General features: G+C 36.9%; 2 protein-coding genes across 2 annotated transcripts; both read right to left on the bottom strand.

The window, feature by feature from the left end:
* Window positions 1-861: 861 nt before the first annotated feature.
* On the bottom strand, window positions 862-5,378 carry LOC148076272 (transcription factor 7-like 2). Its single transcript, XM_087793310.1, has 7 exons — window positions 5,290-5,378; window positions 4,328-4,702; window positions 2,324-2,376; window positions 2,186-2,254; window positions 1,330-1,477; window positions 1,158-1,265; window positions 862-1,084 (listed from the first exon to the last, which is right to left on the bottom strand). Exons 1-7 carry the CDS (start codon window positions 5,290-5,292, stop codon window positions 1,046-1,048), a joined length of 795 nt encoding a protein of 264 aa, XP_087649436.1. The 5' UTR covers window positions 5,293-5,378; the 3' UTR covers window positions 862-1,045.
* Window positions 5,379-6,972: 1,594 nt separating this feature from the next.
* LOC148076271 (transcription factor 7-like 1-D) lies at window positions 6,973-9,781 on the bottom strand. The gene is made up of 6 exons (XM_087793309.1): window positions 8,999-9,781; window positions 8,860-8,921; window positions 8,742-8,789; window positions 7,472-7,622; window positions 7,294-7,401; window positions 6,973-7,231 (listed from the first exon to the last, which is right to left on the bottom strand). The coding sequence occupies exons 1-6, from the start codon at window positions 9,548-9,550 to the stop codon at window positions 7,184-7,186; spliced, it is 969 nt and encodes a 322-aa protein (XP_087649435.1). The 5' UTR covers window positions 9,551-9,781; the 3' UTR covers window positions 6,973-7,183.
* Between the last annotated feature and the right edge of the window lie 7,325 nt (window positions 9,782-17,106).

Here is a 17,106-nt window from a genome sequence, read left to right as displayed (position 1 = left end):
CACGAATATAATAAGAATTTGCTTAAACCCAAACACGTTAAACAGTGGCAGGTGAGACACAAATTCTAATGACGCTCAGAGACGATCAGACTAAGCGATGATGATGTGAAGTTACTGATGAACAGTTTTATTCTCGTTCAACTTCATCTGGAGATGTTTTAAAATTTTAAAAATCCACTGGTCGGCTCTGTAAATGCAGTATTCTTGTTAATAAGCGTGTATGTAAAATATAAACATTTACACCAGAGCACATCTGAACTCATTTACAATAGTGTGATTCATGTCAGACATGTTTAAAATTAACAAATATAAACTGTTAGTTTGTTTTTGTTTTTTTCATGATCACAGAAAAGAGGAATTTAAGTCTTGTGCTTCATTTAAATATGATCGACATATTGAAATGGAGGCATGGAAAGGGATGAACCTGTCTGAAGTCTTTGTTGATGAAAAGTATTTTCTAATGAGGAGTAAGCAAAGTAAGCAGGAGTAAGATATCCTTCTTACTGACTGCACTATTTGACTCTAGTTATTTATGTAAGTCGGCATTTCCACACATCCTTCCATCATGACTGATTATCAGTCCATTCACCTCATTCAGTGCTAGCAAACCGAAAAAGTGTGAGAACCCCTGGTTTAGAGAGATAGATAGATAGATAGATAGAAAGATAGAAAGATAGATAGATAGATAGATAGATAGATAGATAGATAGATAGATAGATAGATAGATAGATAGATAGATAGATAGATAGATAGATCTTTATTGATCTTGTTATTATTGTATTATTTGTTATGCAAAGTATTTTCTTTAGCTGCTGCCTCAACCAGAACGTCTTAAGTGGAGGAAAATAGATGAAGGCAATATTAATATTAAATTTGAAGAAACAAATCCATTATTTATTAAAAACCACAACTTGGACAAGTGACATACAACAATCAAGATTGATACTTCACAAAGGTAACATTATGTTGTTGACCATTAAAGTTCTGGTGAAACGTATGCAGGTCTTGGTTTGATGAGTCAGTCTTTCTTCCACGGCGTGATTGTCTATATGGCTTTGGCCCTCTGCCGCTTCCTCTTTTGGCCCTAAACAAAAGAAATACATCATTAGGACTTTCATCAGTGGGAATGGTCTCTGTCTCATATAAGTTTGACTGACATAGTTGTCTTTGCTGGACCAGTCCGGGTGCTCTTCAGCGTGGCGTCTGCGCTCAACCGCAGCGAGTTCGTAATATTTCGCCTGCTCTTCCGCGGACATCGACTTCCACTGTGGAGCAAAAGTTGTGTCAAAAGCTCTATCTTCATGAAAACCCACAACAGTACTCTCTTACCATCCTCCCCAGGATAGTGTTGGCTTCCACACTGTGTTTGGGCTTCAGTGTGTTGGTGATCTTGGCTCTGTTTTCCCTCATGAAGATCATAAACGCGTTCGGTGGTCTCCTGACGTAAGAGCTCTCCCTCTGCTGACCGTAGTGTCGTCTGTGACGCAAGATTGTAGAATCATGAATTTTAAGATGTATCTTAGGTTAAACAACTATTTCATTTGACGGCAACACATACAAATAGGGTAGCCATTTCCCCCGTGGTAAACCTTAAGGTTATGGCCACCTATTTATTTTTCGCCAAGCCGTGAGTAGAATCCAAAGTGATATCTAGTCAGCTGGTACAAATGGCTCAATTGAAAATACAGATGTGCAAAAACCGAACAATAGCTCCGATCCAGCGTTAATTAAAAATGATACTACTGCTGGGTATCACACCCTGGTTCCTCTGTGGTATGAAAACTGTATCTTCAGCGTTTTATTTTCTTACGTGTGATCAAAACTTGAAGAAAAAAAAACTCTGAAATTAAACTCTAGATGTGTAATGTCAATTTTTAGGTTAAAACTGTATTGAAAACGTTCAGGAACCGGTATCAAAGTGAAGGTATCGTTAACAGTTCTGATATCGAAAGATTTAGCCCTAGGTTCTACTATATCTATGAGTAATCTAAAGTGTAAGTAAGTCATAATATAATGGTAATATTATAAGTTGCAGTCATTAACTAAATGCTTGTTGTCTTGTTTCAGCTGAATCTGTTTCTCCATTCACAAGAGCCAGAACCTTCAACTGCATGTGAGTACACATACTGGTATGTGGTCATTATGTTATGGCTCCCCGATGTCAATGTCAATCTTCGTTTTCCACCTTGTTGGTGTTGGGGTCTTTGGTAAATAAGATGAGCTTTCAGATGCCGAGGCTGCATAGTGACGCGTCCTGCAAAATAAAAAAAATAAAAATGAAATATACTCCATTGAAACGTGAAGGTAAATATTGATAACCTACGTCATAGCTGGAGGATTTACACGGTTGACGTCAATGGCTGGTTGGTAGTCACCCTGTAAAAAAAAAAGTCAGAAAGGACAGTTAATGATTTTCAGTTTAATTTTGAAGTGATCAAAGTTGTGCTGATGTAGGTGCCGTATAGAGTCTTGATGATGATAGTAAGGTTGTCATTGTTGATCAGTGATTTAGTAGTAGGAGTAACATCTTACATCTTAACATCTTTTAACATCTGCAGGAAGCTCCTCTGCATGTTCTACCAGTCTGTGGTGGCTAGTGTCCTGTTCTATGCTGTGGTGTGTTGGGGTGGGAATGTGTCCAAGAGTGTCAACAGGTTGGACAGACTGATCAGAAAGGCTGGTTCTGTGGTTGAAGCTGGACTCACTGGTGACAGTTGTTGAGAGGAGATCACTGAACAAACTACTGTCCATCATGGATGATGACATCATCCTCTCAACACTGTCATCAGTGAGCAGAGAAGCAGATGCAGCACGAATGCTCCTCCCCAGGTGCAAAACAAATAGACTCAAGGACACATTTATTCCTCGGGCTATTAAAAAAAAATTGCTGGCTAAAAAAAATTGCTGGCTACTGGAAAACAATTTAGTAAATAAAACAATAAAGTTTTACCTTACCTTACCTTACCTTACCTTAAATTGTACAATTCTGAGTCCGGGGCAGGAGTGGAGTAAAAGTAAAAGTATCATGATGTTCTGTTCTTTGTTTGTCTTTGTATCCTTTGTCTTTAGACTTAGATTGTATCATGTTGTTCTTTCTCTTTATTTCTCTTTGTTCTTATTTTATTTTGATTTATTTTTTATGCAAAATTGCTGTATTTGCTGTGGCTATTGGAAAAAAACAATTTCCCAAACGAGACCTCCTGAGGGATCAATAAAGTTCTACCTACCTACCTACCTAAGTTTGAGCAGTACTGGTGGTGGTCAGAGAGTATCTCGTTTTACTGTCAGGAATCTGAGAACTGATGTCCAAGTATGAATACCAGTAAAAGCTGTATTCTTAGTGGTAATACTTGAAGATTTTTATTGAATATAAACTGTAATTACGGTAAACATGCCAGTTGAAGTACTTGTAGTTATACTACTAGAACTAGTGGTTGTAACATGTAGAAGTAGAGTAGTAGAGGCGGCATTGCTACTGGTTGTAGTCAGATATGATGAGTGTGGGAAAGAGTTTTAAATAATAGTACATTAAAATACATATTGCAATAATGGTAGATGGATCAATATAACTTTAATTGTTTATTCTTATTAAAACTTTATTTTATAACCTTTATAATGGTTGACATAGGCATTGGAGGAAGTAAACTGATGCTTGTCGATCTATTCAAGTGCTGATAAGGATACATTATTCACTTAAATATCAATATTTCTTGTTCAATCTAATTGCTGGTATAACTAAAGGTATGTACTTTATTGAATATTGTTTTGATTGTTTAAGCGCTGAAAAGCGCTATACAAATAAGAATTACTTACTTACTTACTTACATTTGTTTGAATTTATATAAAAAAGTAGAAACAGAGTAAACCTAAATACTTGATGGTTTTCTTGATAATAACACTTTTGCATCAATGGTTATGACATTGTACTGACAAGAAGAGTTTGATGTTTTTTCTGACTATTAGTCACATGAGGAAGTATTTTTTCGCTGAGCATTGTTTGAAGAAAACATGGACGTCCTACTCTCTTATCTATTACTTTGTGTATCAACTGATAACAACTTTCCTCAATTGTTGAATTAATTGATGTCCAATAACATACTGTTCTTATTAGAACGTTTTCCCTAAATTCCTTAACTTCTGAAGTTGAAGAGAATCATTAAAACAGAATTCAATTACCTTAAGTTCAGCTAAAGTAGTTAGCGCCATTATTCTTAGCATATGAAATGCTCAAATTAAAATAGTATTATTTGTAAAAGTATCATGGGAGGAAGAGAAGCGAGCAGGATTCAAAATGTTAGGAAACCTAAAGTAGATGTTGTGGGCGTACCTGGAGATAAACGGGCGGCCCTGTCGGGTACAACGGCATGTAGACTTGCGACAGGTAGGCATCGGCGCCCGCCGGGTAGAACATGTTGTCAGGCGGCATCTTTGGCTGTTCCACGCAGGCTTTAGGCGGGAAGTACTCGTACGACTCTTCTCTCGGCGGCTCCATGTTCACTTCCAGAGTGATGAACTCTCCGGCGCTCGTGCCCGGAGTTGTGATCGGAATCGGGTTTTGTTCTTGTTTGACTTGCACCGGCTGAAGTGCCGCAGAACCGGAGGAACTCTCTCCAGACATTCCCTGCAGTGTGGAGAGGATCGTTCCCAAATCCATATCCCTTCCTGCAGTTTCCCATCCTGAACTCCACGTCCTCCTCTGATCCTGGTAGATAAAGAGTCTTGTGATAAGTTTGAACCCAAGTCGAGTCAAATGTCACATCCTTATGTCACTTCAGAGAAAATAACATTTAAAGAACAAAACATCTTTCAGACGACAATGATCAATAGAACAGAAAATATTTTCACTTCTTCCTGGTAAAAAAAAAATGGAGTAGGTAGGGCAGGGGTCATATACCATGAAAACTGAATGAAAGAAAGGCAAGTTGTAGCATCAAAGTCAAGAATAATGGACGGCAGCTGATGCACAAGTTTCCCTCTCTGGCCGTGAAACTCCTCTCAGTTGAGCACCTCACGATCAAGGTGTCCAGGAGACCACCTGACACGTGAGCCATCTCAACTGACCTGTGTTTCTGTGCAAAAACAATTAATTAATTTGAATAATTGAGTTAAGAGATTACCATTTGTAATCCATGATCCGGGTCATGGGTCACTCATGAAAGTTCACGATCACAGTTGAACACAAGAACGGTTGTTAGGTTGTTTTTTTAAAATAGGAAGTCAAGTCTTGGGTGTTTGAAGAAATGTGACGGACGGAGACATGAAAAACTAGTCTACTAGAAGAGTTCTTACCATATTCAAAAGCTTCCCTCCACGTCTCTTTGCTCTTGAATAGTTGACCAGCGCCTGTGAAGTCAACGGTCACTTTAGCGACACCTTTTTTCATTTGGCTGCAGCGACAACACAACAAAGGCAGCAGGATTAAAGGACATTAAAGAAATAAAGCAGAATTTGCCGGAATCTTCAAGAATATGCCCATCTTTGGACGTCTACTGTTGTTTTTCAAAGAAAGGGTTTTAATTTAAAGGATGCACAGGAAGTTACGTCGTCTCGCTGAAGGAAATAAAAAAAATTGTATTATTTTAAATTCAGCATTATTAGGTGGTACTCTTATACAAATGTTGAAACTTTATTAAAAACTGAAACGTTTTTTAAAATAAATTAATAAATATTATTACAATTCAAATTGTATGTATATATATATATATATATATGTATATATATATATATATATATATGTATATATATATATATATATATATATATATATATATATATATTTTATTTTTTTAAATAAAGTTTCAACATTTGTATAATAGTGCCACCTAATAATAATGAATTTAAAATAATACAATTTTTTTTAACTTGAATTAAGAAAATATACGTTATTAATTTAAAAAAAAAAATATATATATATATATATATATATATTTAATTAAGAAAATATATTTTGTTAATTCAATAATTATTTAATTCAATATATATATATATATAAATATATATATATATTAATATATATTTAATTAATAAAATATATTTTCTTAATTCAAGTGAGGCTACAAATAAAGAATAAATACATTTTGAAATGTGGTTTAAATTAATTATTGTATTTTTTAGAATATCAAACTCTGTTAATAGATCAGTCATTTTAATTATATTAAATTTTAAATTTCAATTATACACATCACACAATCTTTCAACAAATTATTGAATTCAATTATTCAATAAAACAAATTCAACTTTTCAATACAGACATTATTATAAACCCTAACCCAACATGTCCCAAGTATCTCATCAGGGAGGTGTTTGTAAACATCTTATCAAACAACCAAGCATATTTTAATGGGAAAGTCTTCTTTAATCTGACGCATGCTGACTTAGCCTGACTCCCTAACCTCAAGGCAACCTGCAGTTTACTCTAGGTACTCCGGTTTCCTCCCCACCTCTCATACACTGCGACATTGTTTTCATGAGACTTCCTTAAAAATTCTTTGTTGCACTGCATTGATTAAAAAAAAAGACATTTTTTGGTAATCAAATCTTATTAATAGTTATTTTTATGGTCTATATTTAAATAAAATGTTGAAACTAAACTGCTGACTGCTAAATGTCAGCAGTCTTTACGCCCTTCTGAGGACGAGAGGATACAGTGACTCCAGTAGCTTTTAAAGCTGATTTTTGGACATATTTTGGTTTGAAAACAAATTAAAGTAGTTACGACTTTGTCAAGAGTCATGTGGTCTGTAAATACTACAACACCAGAGTCAAGTACTCGACAATACTACATATATTGTTGTTGTTACTACAGTATCACTATATATTGCACTATATAATGTATTGTTGCCTCTGTACCGTGATACGAATCGTATCACAAGATTGCTTTAACTTGATAGTTATCTTCAGTGGTCCGGCAACTTCCCAAAGTGATCATATTTACACCCATTTAATTTTGATTCAAAGATAAATAAAAGTACACTATTCTGATGGTTGTTTTTATTCAGTGTAGTGAAGTAGACCTACAGTTGTGCATACGTCAGACCAGTACACAGTCTCATTTAGTATCAATGCAAGACGAAATCATCAAGTTAAATATGACATTTATTATTCCTAAAATGTTCAAGAGCTATGAAGAGAAAGAGAGTCCAGCGGTGACGGTAAAAGTAGAAAAGAGTTGTTTTCTCTTCTCTTATTCCAGTCGAGCAGCTTTGCCCCTGAACCTCTTCATCTTCTTCCCCTGCACACAAAATGACCGTTAGCCTCTCCAGTGATGTCACGTACGCGATGTCATCGGCTCACGTAGTTGTCTTTGCTGGACCAGTCCGGGTGCTGCTCGGCGTGGAGTCGGCGCTCCCCGGCCGCCAGCTGGTAGTACTTGTCCTGCTCCGCCGTAGTCATGGACTTCCACTGCAGAAACATTTTAAGGTTGAAACATCTTTGAGATCTTTTTTTTTTTTAAACCATCCAAGATGTCTACCATCTTTCCCAGGATGCTGTTGGCTTCCACGCTGTGTTTGGGTTTGAGACTGGCGGTGATTTTAGCTCTGTTCTCCCTCATGAAGATCATGAAGGCGTTGGGAGGCCTCCTGATGTACGGTCCACTCTTCTGCTGACCGGACTGCTGCTGCCTGTGGGTCACAGTACTTTCTTGAAGGCAGCAGTAGTTGTTGTATCAGTGGCATTAGAATATATTGAACATTTTTTATTTTCTTGCATTTATTTATTGAACTGTTTTTTTTATTTTTATAATTGAATACCATGATTTCGTTTTTTTTCTTAAACATAGTTTTAGATTCTAATTTGAATATGAAATACTTTTTTTTTAATTCAATAGTTTTAAATATATCTATTTTTTATGATAGTGCCACCATGACTGGCTGAAATTTGAATCAAGTAGGTCTTTTGTTGTTGTTTTTCCTGGTGACACTGTAATACCATATATTGAGGGCCGCAGATGATTATTAAATACTTAATATTATTAAAAAAAATTGAATTTTTAAACTCTCAACATACACATTATAGAAATATTTTTTAATAAAAAACAATTTAACCTTTCAAAATAGAAATGATATAATTGTATTCTTTAAAAAAAAAAAAAAAACATAAAAAAATAGATGTAGATTTTCAAAATTCAGAATTTTTACATTTTTTAACCGTTTGACCTAAAGAAAAAAATATATTGTATGTATAATAATACAATCTTTTATTTTTAATTTAAAATAATTGAAAAAAAATTGAATTTAGAAAGTGTTTTTTTAATTTTTGATTTACAATATTAAATACTTAATTCTGAAAATATTAGAATTTTTTAACTCAGAAAATAAAACTCTCAACATACACATTATAGAATTAATTTAATATTGAATTTAGAAAATGTTTTTTTTAATATTGTAATAAGAATATAAAACTCTGTGTGGATTATTATAAAATAAATCCAATGCTTAATAAACAACAATCGATAAAACATGTTTCAACATTTCAAAATTTAAATTCACCCGTTCAATCTTCTATCTTATTTACTTTATTCTCTTTATTTTTCTTTCTTCTTGTTCTTATTTTATTTTGATTCTTTTTTATGAAAAAAATTGCTGTATTTGCTGTGGATAATTTGGGAAAAAAAACAATTACCCGAATGAGACCTCCTGAGGGATCAATAAAGTTCTACCTAACCTAACCTAACTTCCACAGTTCTCCTCCGGGTTATTATTCTAACACATTGAATGAGTTTTATATGAAAACCATCTTACCTGGACTTGACTTGAGGTGACACGGTTGCACCAGAGTAAGACGGAGCTCTGAGATGAAGAGACATCATTAGATGTTCATTTAAACAAGTGATGTGTGTGTGTATTGTTGTGTACTTACACAATGTAACTAGTGTTTATAATGGCATCATTTTGAACGTCTGCTATTGGCATGTAGTTGTTCTGCAGACACAAGCAGAGAGTTGGAGGACACGCACACTTCTGAATCACACTTTCTATAAACATGTGTGCACACTCACCTGGTTGTAGACGTAGACGCCGTCATGGAGCACGGACCACACGTAAGCCTGGGGTGCCGTTGGAAACGAGTACACGGGATGTACGGGAACACACCCGTGCACCGGCTCCACCAGAACCCCCGCATGAGGCTGATCCAGAGTCAGTCGGGAGGAGACGCTTCCGTAGCACGGCTCGGCGTGGACCCCCGATGACGGGTCGCCTCCGTGGCGCTGCTCGGGGCCGACCCCGGGGTGATCCACCAGTGGCGTCAGGGTGACGGGTTCGCCGGTCTGAGGTTGGGAGGTCAAGTTGACGGGGGTCGCAGAGGCGGGTGAAAGGTCGCCGAACATTTCTCTGAGAGTGGAGAGGACGAGGTCCAACTCTACTTCATTTTTCTGATGCTCCGTCATGTTTCTTCTGCCGTGAGCATCGGACCTGTGGTGAGAGTTGAACATCGGTGTCATCGTCAGATGTTGAGAGGTTGAGGTTGATGAACATGTGTTGAATAAGTGTGACAAGAGTTGAACATCGGTGTCATCGCCAGATGTTGAGAGGTTGAGGTTGATGAACATGTGTTGAATAAGTGTGACAAGAGTTGAACATCGGTGTCATCGTCAGATGTTGAGAGGATGATGAACATGTGTTGAATAAGTGTGACAAGAGTTGAACATCGGTGTCATCGTCAGATGTTGAGAGGATGATGAACATGTGTTGAATAAGTGTGACAAGAGTTGAACATCGGTGTCATCGTCAGATGTTGAGAGGTTGATGAACATGTGTTGAATAAGTGTGACAAGAGTTGAACATCGTTGTCATCGCCAGATGTTGAGAGGTTGATGAACATGTGTTGAATAAGTGTGACAAGAGTTGAACATCGGTGTCATCGCCAGATGTTGAGAGGTTGATGAACATGTGTTGAATAAGTGTGACAAGAGTTGAACATCGGTGTCATCGCCAGATGTTGAGAGGTTGATGAACATGTGTTGAATAAGTGTGTTGAGGGAGGAAGATCCATGTTGGTTTAGGTAGATGACTAGCTGTGATTGCTTGTTATATTGGTACTTCACTTTACCTATGTAGAGCTGTGATTTGGGCCCATCACACTCCTGTCACTGATAATATATTGAATTTATTTGAATTAAATTGTTGACATTAGTCGTGGTTGTAAAGGATTAAGTAGGATTGTACTAATACTGCTACAGCTCACAAGATGGAGGAGCTGAGAGAAAAGTTGAATTCAAGACATATTTTATCCACATGGACTATTTAAAAGTACAAAGTTCTAATCAAATATCAATTTAATAGAAAATAATCTATCGACAAAGTATATTGTTGGGACAGCGTTTCCATTTCCTTACAGCGCTGGCAGGAAACAATACAATAGACAATATGAAAAATGAAATTCAGAATAAATACTAAATAAGTAATTATTATTCAATTATAACAATTAAGTGAATAAAAATAAAAATATTATATTAATAAACTTGGAAAAAGGAAATACATTGACAAAAAGTTAAATGAATAGAACAAGAGTATAAATTAATTGCAACAAAAATACTGTTCATTATACAATTGTTTATAAATATTTCAATTTTAAAAGTTTTAATTTTTAATTTTTACCGTTTTATTCTTATAATCTGTGTTTTTGTGTGTAGACTTCTCTAGAAAGCGTAGTACTCACCAATGTTCTGAAGTAAAATGTATGTAAGTTTAACTTTACTTCACACTTAGTTCGTACCGACGATGACGTGTTAGTGCATTAAAACGTCAGCCGGCCAATCAGAGGCCTTCTTCCGTTTCACGTCAATGACGTTTACCGGAAGTCACTTGTTTGTTCATCAATGCAAAACAAGATTTCATTGATTTTATATGAGTTATAAAATTTGTTTACCTGCCTTAGTAAATGTGTTTGTCATATTTAAAAAAAAACAACACAACCTTTTTAGACGTTTTCGTATTTAATTGTCTGTATTGAAATGATTTATTCGATAGCGACAGAAATGACTTCGTTAAAACGATACATATTCTTTTTAAATCAGACTCGTAGACCAGACTCGTTAAAGTCTATGTATTTAATATGTTATACAAGAAGTATTTTTGCTCAAGTCTTGTTAACATGTTGTTAGCATTGACAGTATTGCTGACGTTTTTCAGTCACGTCTTCAAGACACGAGCACGACATCTTGGCAAATAAAAATCTAGTGTATCTGGAGAACTGAATTTATAAATCGTTTTTCGCCTCCAGAGTCCACATGTTTACAGGAAATCTCACTTATTTATCTACTAGAAATTCCCGGCAGATGGCAGTATATAGTAAATTTACAGTTACTCTCGAAACAAGTCACTTTACCTTTATGAAGGACGATAAATGACACAATAATAATAGTAATAAACATATTTGCTTAATACATAAAAGAAAAATCATAGAATGAAGAGCGAAATGTAGGAAATAAATAAATGTTGAAATAACAAAATTAATAAATGATAAGATTTACAAATAAATATAAGTTGAAATGTTTAAACACATGTTTATAAACCAATAAAATGACACCGTTCTTTGACAGAAATAAAATCAAAAGCAATTTATTTATTTATATATATATATGGTTGTGTATTTGACAAAATGATGTCCTTTATCCTTATATTCCTTCCCCTCTACTTAATGTAAGTAAGTAAGTAATTTTTATTTGTATAGCGCTTTTCCAGACCAGGGTCACAAAGCGCTTAAACAATCAAAACAATATTCAATAAAGTATATACTTTAAAGGGCAAGATAAAACTGATAACACAACAGGAGTTCCAGAAAATCCAGGAAAAGCCTGAACAAATATATATAAGTTTTTGTACCTGTAATGTACTTGCATAATACACTTTCCAGATAAGTTGTTGTTGTCTTGTTGTGAATTGATGAATTACTGTAATTTGAAAAACTATAACACCGCAACAAATTCTTGAATTCACGATTGGTTGTAAAACTATGAGTTGTTCAGGATAGAGTAAACTGTTTACTGTTGTTTAATGATGAATAGATGTATTGACTCTGAAGCAGTGACGGCTTTAACGTCCTCCTCGGACACCAGCGAGAACAAGAGTTCCCGCACGTCCTGAAAATATCCTGAGATCTTGAACGGTGATGCCGAGCGATCCATCAAAGCCTCCTCTCCTCGTGGCATGTGTGCTGGTCTTTGAGGACTCTCACTGGAGCGTCATGTCGAAACACTGTGGTCAGTTTATTGCGCTGCCGGCGACATGGGGCGGCCCAGGATGTCTGCCACTGCTGCAGCAACATCCTGCTCTCAGCAAACTATTTTTGGCTTGCAGTGCAATTATCACCACCTGGTAATTTTGTCCAAGTTGTATGCTTTTACTTTTACTGGGAATTGAACTGACCTAGTTTGACTTCTTCTCCAGAGTCATTGAGAAAAAAAGACCACAAACAATGTCTTTTCTTGGTTTTTAGTTACGCAGGAGTTTCTTTCATGCTGATTATTCAGCGACGTAATCAACTCTTACATGAATCACATGCAAGAAAAGGTTTGTTTTGCATGATTGTGTCTGTTTATGAAAGATTATTTACTCTGTTATGAAAAGTGCAGATTTTTATTCCCGGCTAAAAAGCAAGTGAATCCAGTTACACGGAGCACCATGACGACCCTTGATATTGATGATCAAACTGTCAGTTTTATTCCAAACTTTCATCAAAATGATGGACTGGCATCTTTGTATGAGAGGCACAGAAATCCACCAGAACATATCAAAAATATGGGTGTGAGAAATGTATTTTATTATTATTATTTTCCAAGATACCATATCGATATTCAAAAGCACTGCATAAATAAAATTACACAACTCTTTTTGGCTTTGAAATCATATTTCATAGTCATAGTTTTATGTTTTATTAAATTTAAGTCTATAAATTACAATATTTTTACATTTATATATAGTTAAAATGCAAATAATTACTGCATTTTCTCATTTTTGTGTTGCAATTAAACTTATGACCGCTAGATGGAAGCGGTTGTTACGTCTTTCGGCAGCTAAAGGAACAATGAAACCACGCGAGATCCCAGCCATAACTGAGGACGAGAGGATACCGTGGAGTTTAAAGCTGATGTTTGGACATATTTTGGTTTGAAACAAATGAAAGCAGTTACGACTTTGTCAAGAGTCATGTGGTCTGTAAATACTACAACACCAGAGTCAAGTCATATGCATCGTATGACCAGTTTTCCAATACACACTCTTAATCACAAAACAAAATGTGTTGGTTTGCAAAGTTCAAGCAATCCTAGAAGGACTTTTACATCCCCGGTTGGCTTTCATTAGCAGGATGTAGTGTAAAGCAGTGGTGGATGAGTGAGGGTGTAGTCACACAAAAAGCAGGAGATAAATAGATTTATTAACCAACAGTAATGTGCAAAACAGGCAATGGAGGACTTCAAATAAAAACCCTTCCCCAATAACAGGCACAAGAGCCCCTCAAAATAAAGAAGGTGGTGCACACCACTGACTGATGCTGCGTCTCAAATCGCAAACTTCTCTTAGTATACTAGAAGTTAGTATGCATCCGGATAGTGTACGTACTAACTAGTACGCAAATTCTCCACAGATAGTATGTCTCAAATCAAACACTGCTGCTACGCACTAACAGGAAATGACGCAACAGCTTCTTCTTCCTCTACTACTATGAGAAACAAAATATTTGTGAGAAATTTACACCGGTATCAGCACCGAAGACGTTTCATCCTCCTACTGTTGGCTGAAAACGCACCTGTAAGTGTGTATGTATGTATGTATATATATATATATATATATATATATACACACACACACACACACATATATATACATATATATGACATAACTTCCGTTCACAACCTCACTAAGTTGGCGGCCATTTAGGGTAGATAACCATACTCAGTTTTGTTGGCGTATTAGTGACAATTTAGTGTGTATGGAGCACTACATTTCACTTACAAAGAATTGAGACGCACTTACGCACTAAAAATACTAACTTCAAGTATGTAAGTATACGATTTGAGACACAGCAATAGTGTTTCTAGACAGCAAGTTGGCTATGGCGTGTAGATGTTGACTCATGTGTGCAAAAATAGACAACAATGTGGACTGAAACTTATACTTAGGACAAAAAGTCTTAGTAGAACAAACAGCAAACCAAGGAATCATTTAAACCCACTTTACCAAAAACCATGAACACCACCAAACAACCAGAACCACAGATCTCTGACACACAGACCTCCAGCCAGGGAGAGAGCACTGAAGACACGGAGGCCTTTATGTAGGTGAGCAGGTGACTTGATGGTGGGGGATGGAATAAAGATCCAACCCAGGTGTGCAGCTCTGAACCTGGGGAGAACATAGCAGAGGAAAAAAGAAGAAACAAACCTCAGACAAAACACAGAAAAGCCAACCAACCAGTCAGAACAATTACAGAGAAATAAACTGAAAAAAGGGAACTAATAAATCAACTAGGAGATATGTTTATGTACAAGATGAGTAAAATGTGTGAGAGCAGCTGCTTGAATACACGATTCAAGATCCATGCTGTCTCAAATCGCATACTAGCGTACTCAAAGTTAGTATTTTTAGTGCTTAAGTCCGTCTCAATTCTTAGTATGCGAAATTAAGTGCGCCATGCACACTAAATTGGCGTACTAAAACGCCCACAAAACTGAGTATGGTTCGATGGACACTAACCATCCTAAACGGTTCGCCATCTTAATGACGTTTTAAATGGTTGTTTTAAGTTACGTCATATATATAAGCATATATATGCATATACTTACACTTGCAAAACATGCTGCCAGCAGGTGTCGGCGATAGCGTTCAAACAGCTGGTTGAAAAGTTAAATAGAAGTAGAAGAAGAAGCTGTCACCTCAATTCCAGTTATTGCGTAGCAGCAGAGTTTGATTTAAGACATACTGACATACATCTGTGGAGAATTTGCGTACTAGTTAGTACGTACACTATCCTGATGCATACTAACTTCTAGTATACTAAGAGAAGTATGCGATTTGAGACACAGCACCAGATTATACGGATTCCTCGGTGCCACCTCGTCAAGAATTGGAACCTTGCACAAAAAAAATGCATGTATTTCATTAACAAGAGAATCAGAACCACGCACCTCATCCATATGCACAACTTAAGAAAAGCATGATACACTTCTCTATGTCTGTGTGTCTCAGCATTTGATTTGATTATGTTCTCAGTCGATACATTTCAATACAGCGCGACCACAAAGTGGTGACATGTGGCGGCGTAAAGTCGCTGTGACAACTGGGACATACAAAGCATTTTTCTCTGTCTGGTTTCACCAGCGGCATCCATCACGCTGCCAGCTTGTCGCCGGTGATTGATGGGACTTGCCGATCCCATCTTCTATTTCGCGAAGTCCTGGTGGAGAGTAGCTAATTCTGACACGGAATTATTAGGTTGTTTGTGGTCAGCCCCGAAAAACTACCCATCATAAATCTTCTCCTGAGAAGAATGTTCTCGAGCGTCTTCACCGCGTCACCGTTGAGTTGGAGTCGGCTGAGCGTTGACGTCCTCGCGTTCCATCCGATGCCCTCGAGTTAGTTGGCGCCGCACTACGACTCAATTATTAGTTGCTAGATTAAACTTGTTTAGTCGACTGATAACATTGAAGCGTGACACTAAAGTTGCCGAGGTGGCAAAATGTCCACATGATTTATTTTGGTTCTGATGTGAGAATCCAGCGAAGCCTGAAAGAGGGAACTGAATGAACCTGCCGCGACAAGACCGGGTCGACGAGGAAGCGCACCAATGATGTTGAAAAGTTGAGGCTGAAGTCCAGTTAAGAGCAATTGTTGGACCTGTCAGCGAGAGGTGTGAGAAAATATTTATACACGTAAATATCTTTCTTCACCATATGTTATTGAACAGCACTTTATCAAAGTTTTTTTATGTTTTATATTCATTAAAGTTTGAATAAAATAATTCGATTTTTTTTAAATGGATTTATTTACAATTAACATGCAAATATTAAAGGAATTTGTAAAATGTTGTGTTGCAATTAAACATTCAGCCACTAGGTGGCAGAAGTCCTCTGCAGATAGAGGAACAATGAAATCCCACAGCGATGGCTGAGGACGAGTGGATACAGTGGACTCAAGCAGCTTTTAAAGCTGATGTTTGGACATTTCCGGGTTTTAAATAAAATGAAAGCAGTTACGACTTCGTAAAGAGTCTGTAAATTCTCCCAGATCAGAGTCATCAGTGTCACTACACTGTCACAATATATTACAATATATTGTACTGTTGCCAGTGTATCCTGATACGTATGGCATCGCCAGGTTCTAGCCAATAAACACCCCTTAGTCAGTTGGGAACCCCTGGTCTAACCTTTGTGATGCCCTGGGTCAGTGCGATGTATCTTCATGTTTAGCTCAGACTCTTGGTCTCGACATTAACTGATGACAGCCTGACATCGATCTGCATCTGAATCTTGTCGCTCAGTCCGTCCCTCACTGACTGATCCACTATCTGTTTCTCATTCTGTTAACTTGTCCATGTGTTCCAGCAGCTCTGTGACACCGTTATCGTCGTAAAACATCCTGTGACTCGGTGAATACTCTGCTCCCATGAGTATCACCATCTGTATTATGCAACGTCGTTCCTCTGGCTTTGTTCCCGCCGCACATAAAGCTGTTGTTATTGTGAGACGGAGCATCAAAGTGGGTTAGTGTGTTATGGTGGTGATATAAGTGTAATCCCATGTATATGTTCTCCAAACAGAACAGTATCATTCAAATCCAACGCGCTCCTCTCATCGGTCTGATATACGGTCTAAAGGCCTGGAGGTTTCTTCCAGTGAAGACACTTATAGATCCATTTCTTATGGAGCGCAGATGTTGCACCGGTTGACCCTGAGTCTTGAAAAAAAACCCGGAGAATTGGATTGTCTCCACCTGGAGGGGTGGGGACGATGTCAAGTTAAATTACGCCGACCATGTTTTTCCTTCAACTTACACCATCCTCAACAGACGTGTTCTTGAACTGGTGTCGATATTTGAGAAGGTAGATGCAAACGCCAGACCTCATGCCTGACCCAAACTAGATACACACTGTATGTCACTTTTATTT

This window comes from Callionymus lyra, chromosome 6 (assembly GCF_982586985.1).
Source record: "Callionymus lyra chromosome 6, fCalLyr1.hap1.1, whole genome shotgun sequence".
NCBI lineage: Eukaryota > Metazoa > Chordata > Actinopteri > Syngnathiformes > Callionymidae > Callionymus > Callionymus lyra.
The sequence above is the reverse complement of the archived record's forward strand: the minus strand, read 5'-3'. Positions and strand labels throughout refer to the sequence as shown.

Excerpts from the sequence above, each read along its gene's own strand:
- LOC148076272 (XM_087793310.1), bottom strand. Across the intron at positions 1,478-2,185 it reads AAGACCCCAACACCAACAAG|ACGACACTACGGTCAGCAGA; the intron begins GTGGAAAACGAA and ends CTTGCGTCACAG. Across the intron at positions 1,085-1,157 it reads GGTCCAGCAAAGACAACTAT|GGCCAAAAGAGGAAGCGGCA; the intron begins GTCAGTCAAACT and ends TCTTTTGTTTAG.
- LOC148076271 (XM_087793309.1), bottom strand. The coding sequence starts at position 9,550 with ATGTTCATCAACCTCAACCTCTCAACATCTGGCGATGACACCGATGTT. Across the intron at positions 8,922-8,998 it reads GCGTCTACGTCTACAACCAG|AACAACTACATGCCAATAGC; the intron begins GTGAGTGTGCAC and ends TTGTGTCTGCAG. Across the intron at positions 7,232-7,293 it reads GGTCCAGCAAAGACAACTAC|GGGAAGAAGATGAAGAGGTT; the intron begins GTGAGCCGATGA and ends TTTTGTGTGCAG.